This window comes from Denticeps clupeoides, chromosome 14, assembly GCF_900700375.1.
Source record: "Denticeps clupeoides chromosome 14, fDenClu1.1, whole genome shotgun sequence".
Lineage (NCBI taxonomy): Eukaryota > Metazoa > Chordata > Actinopteri > Clupeiformes > Denticipitidae > Denticeps > Denticeps clupeoides.
This window is the reverse complement of record NC_041720.1, coordinates 17,226,221-17,235,758: the sequence shown is the minus strand read 5'-3', so window position 1 is coordinate 17,235,758 and position 9,538 is coordinate 17,226,221. Positions and strand designations below refer to the sequence as shown.

At 45.5% G+C, this 9,538-nt stretch overlaps 1 protein-coding gene across 1 annotated transcript in view; it reads left to right on the top strand.

The window, feature by feature from the left end:
* Positions 1-274: 274 nt before the first annotated feature.
* The window catches only part of slc24a4b (solute carrier family 24 member 4b), a 37,129-nt gene continuing 27,865 nt past the window's right edge, over positions 275-9,538 (top strand). Inside the window, exons 1-2 of the mRNA XM_028953554.1 lie at positions 275-456; positions 8,489-8,605. Of these exons, the coding sequence (XP_028809387.1) occupies positions 297-456; positions 8,489-8,605 (277 nt within the window). The 5' untranslated portion in view covers positions 275-296. The remainder of the gene's footprint in view (positions 457-8,488; positions 8,606-9,538) is intronic.

The following is a 9,538-nucleotide window of genomic DNA, read 5'->3' as shown; positions in this document are numbered from 1 at the left end:
GTCGTGGGGGGCAGAAAACGTCGCCTCGTGGCGGGGAGAGAATTCCTCTCGTTTCGTGCGGCGGCATCTGCGTCCCGGCCGAGCCGAGCTGAGATGAGGAGCGCATCCCGAGCGTGATCGGCGGCTCCGCTCCTCCTCCGTGCGCAGTGTACGCGGGCACGAGGTGAACCGAGGAGAGAACCATTCACATCAGATCTTTTTTTTTTTTTTTTTTTTTTTAATTTTCTTTTTACTACCATTATTATTATATATTTTTTACTACTCCGAACAACCGCCGCCGGTCGCCCTGTGGCATCATGGATCAGGACGAGAAGAGCGTGAAGGCGTCGAAAAGATCCGTCATCGCCAAGCTCTTTAAAGTTCGCAAGCGGCGGGAGATGCTTTTCGTGCAAGTGTGCTTCATCTGCAGTGTCCTCTTCATGGCTTGGTGCATGTCAGCACTCCTGACTAAAGCAGGTGAGTAGCCGGGGCAAGTTGCCTTTGCAAAGCGAGGGACCGAGGGGGGCTTGCAGAATTCTGCAGTGTGGAGGTGGAGAAGAAAAAAAAAAAACACGAGAAATGCATGACATTTATTGCAGCGTGTGTCAAGGACGAGGGTAAAAAGATTCTACCATTATTCATTTATTTATGTCGCCACGACTGATTAACGAGCCGACGTCAAAAAAAAAAAACCAACCACGAGTTTTAAATTCATTTTGTGCATAATATGCGTTTTATTTCTTTATTTTTATTTGATATTTAATTTTTGCGAGGATTCCTTTGGCCCGCCTTTAGAATCTAGTGCGTGTGTGTGTGCATACATATAAATAACATGCAGCTCCCGTCTGCCTACGACAGCAGCCTCAGCATGCTGGTTGCGAACTCGTGTACCTGGTCAGTAACGACGGCCTTGACTCTGGGGGGTGGGGGGGTGGGGGGTTGCCACGGTGGCGTTTTTCACGCCAACGTGGCCCGACAGTTTCCCGTTCATAAACCCGTGTCGTTTTAACTCAGACCCCTGATGTGATCGGTTTTACGATTCTGTACGGTGTCCCGCGGCCGTGCGGCCGATCCGCTCCGCGAAACGGCTTCGGTTCGCCAGCATCTCGGAAACTGCGCACACGTACGTCATCGGTCGCCGCCGCGTCGTCTTTGACCTTGCACAGGAATCCGGCGAGACCTGGCAACCGCCGGGTACGCTCAGCCCCGGACCGGGCTCCCTGTCAGCGCCGCACGGATGTGCCGCAGTGCCGCGGGGGGGTTCATTTATCTGGTCGCTCCACCAAAATAAAAATCGCTCTCGCGTTTTATTTTTAATTATTTTTTTTACACGGAAATTTGTCGGTGTCACCTGCTGTGTCTAATGTGACAACTGTTATATCTGCGCCTTTTAAATGGCTCAATCTGGGGCCAAGTTCTTTGAATATTTGGTTCATAAAGTTGCCTTTCCGCCTTCAGGAGGACCTGCGTCGCAACGCCGTTGATTGTCATTTCCCCCTCGCGGGTGACCTGCTCTTCATCGCGACACGTGTAGCCTGAGCAGCAGCAGGCGCGTGTTAAAGGCGACGTCCGCATGAATATTTAAACGTGAACACTGTGTAAAAGTAAAAAAATAAAATAAAATAAAATTCCGAACGCTGCCTACGTTTGGTGAAAAGCCGAATTGTAGCCCTGTACTGGTAGGTGGTTGTGTTCAGATTGTTTTGGGCGGGGCATGATGACGTACTGGGGCCACGCCTCGGCGTGACTCCTCCCCTTCGCTACAAAAGCTAGCTCAAGTTAGCGTCCGCACTACTTCTACCCTGTCTTGAGTTTATCTTCTCAGCTCGCCAATACAGGAATTAAACTGTCAATGTTCCGAGCACAAAATCTGTGTGGACGGGAAAAATTGGTTATTTTGTAAAAACAGATCCAGGCAGACCTGTAACTGTGAACTTAATTCAATTTTTTTTCCAAAACTAATATTTTAAGGCATTTGACTAACATATTTTGAATGTTAGTGGACAGCGCTGAAGATGAAGTATTGTACGTTTCGGGTGCATAATCATTTAAAGTTTTTGGCCCTCTAAAGTGTCAACCTGAAAGTGTGCTTAATAAGACAGATAAAAAGGGGAACATATATAAAATACAGGAAGTTTTACCCTCCAACTTCACCCAAGATCATAATAGTGCAAAGCACAGCAAGCTTTAATAAAAACAATGCCGGAAACAACTACCTTGTAGTCATAGCAAATGTGCAATCATGATCAAATCTAAAACGTTCCCAGAATTCCTTCCCCTAAACCATACTCAAACCCATAGTCCATAGCTAAATTCATGAGTCCCGCACATACACACATGAAAAGCGGTTCCTTCCCTGAAGAGGACAGCACCCGGCACCTCCACTGAGGTAACACCACTGGTCCTCATTGCCAGCTCGACCCAACAGTCCCTAAACTCATTAAAACACTTACTCTCCGCAAACTATCTTCCTCCGCAGTCAGTATAACAGCGGCAATGGACACGCCGCACGTCCTGCCGCTACGTCCTTCAAGCAGTCTAACAAACTCGACCCACCCTGTTACAGGCGTTCCGTGTCACAATGTAGGAAGTGGCCACGCCCACTGCCATTCCCTACAGCAGCGTTTCCCAACCCTGGTCCTGGAGGAACATCTGTCAGGAAGGTTTTTTTTTTTTTTTCTCCTCCATTATTAGACCATTGAGGTCGGAGTGGCAGAAGTTCCTCCAGGACCAGAATTGGTAAACGCTGCCCTACAGTACCTGAAACTTGCATTTACAGCATTTATCAGGCGCCCTTGTCCAACCTATGGCAAGACCAAGGTCGAGATGCAAACCAAGACTGGAAACAGAGTAGGGCTAGGGTTGACATCATTACTCGGATAAACTGTTGAGAAAAAAGGCGTTGCAGTAAAGTGTCCTTACTCATTAAAATTCAAATTCATGTTATCTCAATTACATTGTCCAAATGTTCACTGACCCTCTTAAATACATTTTCTTCTAGCAAATTTGTCAAATTAAAATTAAGACTGCTGGTTCACCACAGACTTAACAAAGGGTATTGTACTGAGCCCCTAAAGTACCATGAACAAATGATTTAAAAAATTTGCTCTAAATTCATTTACATCTCTAAAATAGATGGAGTGAGAGGACTCAGCTGATCAAGCTTTATTTTCATTTTGGAATGTCATACAATGAAATTATTGCTGCTCTTGCACAGGATTCTAACCAGCCGGGCTCATTTTCTGTGCATAGTTCCTGTTCAGTTCAGTATCACACGGTCCAACGAAAATGCAATGTCGCTTATCTATTTTGTAGAAATACCTGCTATTACCTGACTTTTATTTAATCAATTGGGGTTAGAAATAGCTCATATGAAAAACTAAAACCCTACCAAATGATGTTTAATGTATTGAAATGAATTAGTTCCACTGAAAAAAGATGTATCATTTAACAAAGACAGAAAGGTCAAATTTTGGCAATAGAAACATGTCGCCTGTACAGAAATTGAACAAATTTACTGCAAATACAAATGTCAGCCATGTGAGATCCAAATCTAATATCTTGTATGACTTCCATGAGCTTGAAGGACTCAATCCATGCAGTTTGGCAAGGATTCGAAGGATGTGGTCATCAAGAATAGCAAAGAAAGCAGTCTTGCATGCCTCCAAGAGTTCATCAGAATTCTTTGGTTTCGTCTCCCATGGTTCCTCTTTCATCCTACCCCACACATGCTCAATGATGTTCATGTCTGGTGACTGTGCTGGGCAATCCTGGAGCATCTCGATCATCTTTGCTTTGAGGAACTTTGATGTGGAGATGGAAGTATGTGATGTTGCCTTCCACCCTGCAGATTTCTGACACACCCCCATACTGGATGTAACCCCAGACGATGATCTTTCCGCCACCAAACTTCACTGTTTTCTGTGTGAATCTCGGATCCATGCGGTCTCCAGTAGGTCTCCTGCAATATTTGTGGCGACTGTGGTGTAATTCAACAGAAGATTCATCTGAAAAATCCACCTTCTGCCACGTTTCCAGCGTCCATCTTTTTTTATATTCTCTGTACTTGACGCTGAGACGCTTTGAAGGTGTCTGCCACATCAGCAGTGGATCTGGTCTTCAGCCACTTGATAATCAACACTTTAGTCTCAGGGTGAATGTTAGGCATGTTTGCAGAGGTCTAGTTGTAGTTGATGTGAAGATCTAGTGTTCTGGGCTTCTTTTTATACACACCCGAGACCTAATTGATCCATTATTAGTCACAGTTGATACTCATATGACAAAGTGACAACACATATGTCTTTGCAAAAATTGACTCAATGGGCTTTACCGAGCTTTGAATATTAGAATACTGTTTGACAGTTTTGTTTTGCACTGAAACATTATTACAAAAGCTGTTGGGAATAAATTGAGCCATTTCTTGTAAAAAATCTTGATTTAGAAATGTATTTCAGCGGCACTTGAGGTTAATTTATACACAAGCGACAAGACTTTTGTCAGGGACTGTAGATGGATGTTCACGAAGTGCAGAGAAAATGAGACTATGTTAGAAACATATTAGCAGAGTTGCATTCTGAGGGGACTGATTTAGAAATATTAATTAACGGTCCCAAACTTGCACCCACAGACCATGGTACAGAAAATTGTCAGTGGCACCGCCAAGGTGGTAGTAGCCTAGTGGGCAACACACTTTGCCTACGAACCAGAAGACCCAGGTTCAAACCTCACTTACTGCCATTGTGTCCCTGAGCAAGACACTTAACCCTAAATTGCTCCAGGGGGGGACTGTCCCTGTAACTACTGATTGTAAGTCGCTCTGGATAAGTGCGTCTGGTCAATGCTGTAAATGTAATCCAGGTACCGTCCCCACACACTGCTCCCCTGGAGCCTGTCATGTCAATCACTTCACTTTCACTAACTTATGCTCCCAGCATAATTTTTTTGTATTCCATGTTAGTTAAGGGGCTTTGTAGTAGTGATCTAGCAGCTTGCAAAAAAACCCAAATTATCTTCCCTTGAACAGACGACTGGACTGCGTGCAGACACGACATTCAGAAACGCAGAGCTAATCAACGGTCTTGTAGTTCGCTGTCTTCCTTTTCATGGTGCTTCCTCTCCAGATGCCGCGTGAACGTAGACGTTGTCCCAGCTGTCTGTCAAGGTGGTTCCACAAAAATTATTGGTCTCGAGGCCACGGCCGGTCTCAAGAAGTAAATCACTAGGTTACAAGGACAGTCCCCCCCCGGAGACACTCCGGATGAAGTGTCTTGCACAGATACGCAATGGCAGTAGGTGGGGTTTGAACCTGTGCCTTAGGCGAGTGTCTTACCCACTAGGCTTCTAGCACCTTATATGGTTACATACCCCATATGTATAGAATGGGTGGCGAAAAGGCTGAAGGTTCCTCATGGTCCCAGTGGCTGCAGAACAGACTACAGATAAACAGTAGAAAAGAGGCACATTTTAACCCCGTTCATTCATGAATGTGTCTCTTTCACTGTACGTACTGTATTCCCACGAGGAAGGGAATTAGTATGGCATTAAGCCGTTTGTTCCCCGTGCGTTAATCCAGGAGCGAATGAGCGGTGGTAATCTTTAATCTGTAGCGTTTAACCTGCCCGCGTTGGTCACTCCCGGCCCTGGGGCGTGGTCCACCAGGCCTTCTCTCAAGTTCTACGCCTTCTGAACCCTCCTCCATTACCGCGCGTTTGTTCCTGATCCTTCTCTCCGAACACATTTACGGACCACGCTAGCGTGGGCCATCTACGATCAACTAATTACATTAAAAAGCAATCTAGAAGCTTAAAAGATTATTCTGGAGTGATAGAGTAGTGCAAGTACTAAATCACTTATCTACAAAGAGCAACCCAGGGGGGGGAAACCCGGCAGAACGGCGAGGTTTTATTGCGCGGCCCATGTTGTAGGGGCCGTAAAAATAAACTGCGTCGTGTGAATTTTCAAGAAGCCCTTTTCATGTCTCTTATCATTTATGAAACGTGAGAGGAGGGCAGGAGGAAGGAAGGAAGTCCCTCTCCTCATGCAGCTTCGGGTTCACCGTTGAGTAGAGTGAGGACCAGGACCAGGCTTGAGATCTTGCGCGCAAAGGACGTGCTTATTGTCTTTTAACTGCATTATAATTTAATATCGTTGGTAATGGGGTGCCCAATATCCAGCATCATAGAAAAAAAAAAAAAAAAAAATCACTGCTGTGGTTCTAGGCTTGTGCAAGGATTTTCATTTTGAACATTTTGATTTCCAAGATATTTATTGCGATGTATAGGAAGCTGATGTAATTGGTCAGGAAAATTCTTCTGGTCGTGATTGTGTGGCCTGGCTCTGTGTGAAATATTGGACAGTATTTGGTAACACCCCGCTGCATTTCCGTTTCAGACTTGTGCAGTAAGCCAAGCGATATTTTCAATTGACTGACCTGCGTTTACGTTCAGTTATGCTACGTGACTATGTTCTCTTCTGTTTCACGCTGGGCGCACAACCATATGTGCAGCATCTCATAAAACGCCGCAACAACGCTGGTATGATGTGGTTTAACAGGACCGGTCCCACTCAGAACAGGCCTCGTCACGGTCCACCAAAGAAGCTGAGCGCACGTGCCTCAGCATCGTATCCGGAAGCTGACGCACGAGTCCTGCCAGCATTGCGGGTCGACCGGGTCAGGGGTCAACCTGTCGGTATTCCGACCGTACGCCACGCACCGCATCAGGCTGGTCTGCATGGCTGTCGTCCCAGAAGGAAGCTTCTTCTAAAGATGATGCACCAGAAGGCCTGCAAGTGGCGGTCTGATTTGGACTGGGGTGTACTTAGTTTTGTTACCGGCGGTTTAGACATTAATGACATAATTTTATTCTTTTTTTTTTTTATTATGAAGGGATTGTAAATTTGACTCAAGCTGTACACTGACTGCTTTGTATATATGTCATATAGTCAGTGTTGCCCCGTGGAAAAAATATCTAAAATATTTACAAAAATGTGACTGGTGTACTCACTTTGAGAGATATTGTGTGTGTGTGTGTGTGTGTGTGTGTGCTTTACTTCGTTTCCCTGAAATGGACTATTAGGAATGTTTCTCTTTTTGACCCATTTGAGGGTGAACGTGAATATTGACGACCTCGTGGTTTAAATGGTCCCGGTTTAATTTACCGACCAGGACCAGTTTCACCTGCTTGTATCCTAACCTTCAGCCGAGTTCGGGAAATATTTCAAGACCGTCTCCGAGTAGCACGCCTGCGTTCTACTGCGTTCTGCGTCTCTCTGGGACGGAGGTGGACAGTGGCGCTGATTCGATTGGGGTGTCCTTGGCTCGTCTTCCCCCGCGGCTGTGATTGGCCGTGACGCCACCATCAGCTGGACCTGCCAGTGTTTGATGGCTCATTCAGCACGTTCTCGGCGTGTTCCTTTTGACTCGTGTTTTGATGAGGTTTTAAAACCTGATACGTCATTCTGTGTTTTTGCTGTCTGGTCTCTCTTTAGGGGGACAATATGACCCAGAGCTAATGTAAGGACGTTATTCAGTAGGGCTGAGCCATATGCAATATGCAGGCTAATTAGTAAATAAAATAATACACTTCTAGTATACAGTCAAGTATGAGATATTATAATGAATCTTTTCTAATTCTTAACTTTTGTTGCGACTACCATCTTGGCATGTCTGGAATGATGCGGTCCAAGGGTAGAAACGGCTTCACTTTATGGTAAATGGTCTTGAAAGTGATGTATTGGTGTATGTGTATATGAAAGATTTCTGTATTATGTTTGCATGATAACCACCATACATACATAATTCATAAACTAGCCCCTGCACCGGGTCTACTTCTGTTCCATTACAACGTGCTTTTCTGCACTTTGAAGCGAGAGTTAAACTTGCGGGGTCGTGGTAGAAGATGGTGCTGTGATAGTTTTGATTTTAGGGTGATTTTGAATTTTTATAAAAAAATTTTGTCTGCTGTACAACGCTTTGATTTGAAAGTGAAGCGAAATTGTCCCAACGGAATGTGTACGTTGCTCAGACTCCTTGCTGAAGGTTGTGCGTTTGATTAATATTTTGTTCGCGGCGCCGTCTGTTGCTGCAATCGTACCCGGCAACCTATAGTCCGTTCACACCAAATCCGGTTAAATTACTCGCTTGCCGCCTCTCTGGCCACTGGAAATGTGCGGTCAAACTGATCAAACCTGATCGCGGCGGTTCGAGCCCACGCCAGTTCTATATGAAGCGCTTGCTGACTCTGCCTTTCCATGCCATTAGTAATAAGGCCATCTCTCTCTCTCGCTCTCTCTCGGAATGCAGTGGTCCAGGAATGGGACTGTGAACTACATATTTGGAATGACTTTGTTTAGACAACGGTTGTTCCCAGAATTCAGTGAGAGGATGAAATACAAGGAACAGTCATTGGACAAAAAGGCCTTTTTCGTTGAGTAGACCGTGATGCGTAAAAAGGTGTAGACGATGTGTTGCTAAGTGTTTTTTTTTCTGGAATGTTCCGTTTCCCCACAGGGCATGGGATGCTGGTTCCAGGCGGTCATGAGGTGCACCACAGTCACTGGGGCAGGAGACTCATGGCGTCGACGCTCGACAATGAGACCGAGGAGGAGAAGAACTGCACCGAGCCAGGTAGGGTTGGCTGAAAATGAAATTCTCCACGGTTCATTTGAATTATTGTAACTCTTACAAAACGTCTCAGTCTTATTCAAGAAAGCGAAGTCACCTTTACGGTGGAATTGGTAAAATGCCTCATGTATCTTTAATTTATAACGGGTTAAGGGCCAATCCACACGATGCAAAAAAAAAAAATTAGCACGTTGCTTGCATTATGAATGTCCGGTGCTTGATGGAAGGAGGCACCAAGCACGACCCAGAAACAAGGTGGGACCCTAGACCAAACTTACCTTTAAAATCTGATTTTAAATATATTCAAATCGCGTGAATCGGCCCTAGACACCAGCGACTTGGTCAGTAGTTACCGGGACGGTCCTCCTGGAGACACCCTGGGTTGTTTCTGAGGGACGCGATGGTAACGAGTGGGGTTTGAACCTGAGACTTTGTGCTCTTCCACCAGCCTACCAAACAAAGTTGCTGGAGTGTGTGTGAACACGTCAACGGCGTGTCATTAGGAAGGCGATCAAAGTGCACGACTTTGTTCCTTCGTCACCGCGTCACTCTATGACAGCTGTCTGGCCTTGTGGCTGACGGTCCTGAAACCGTTGGAATTGCTTTGATGCATGTTAGTCTTGTATACGAGATTCGCGGCGAGGATGGTGAAGACCCACAGGACGCTCCGTGGTGGGTGTCTGTTTTAATTGCCCGTAGCCCAGCCGGTAGCTTCAGGTCTTTGATCTTAACGTGTTTTTATTTTCTAACAACTGAAACGCTGTGTGGTTTATAATCCGGGTTTATGTGGAGAGCCATGTTTCCATGTTCACATTAGTGCTTTTTTTTTTTTTTTTTGGCCTGTTGAAGGTCATGGTCCTTCAGGACATGGGGGGGGGGGCTTTAGGATTCTAGAGAATAGGATGTAAATCGTCCGCAATGAAGTAGAGAGCTGTC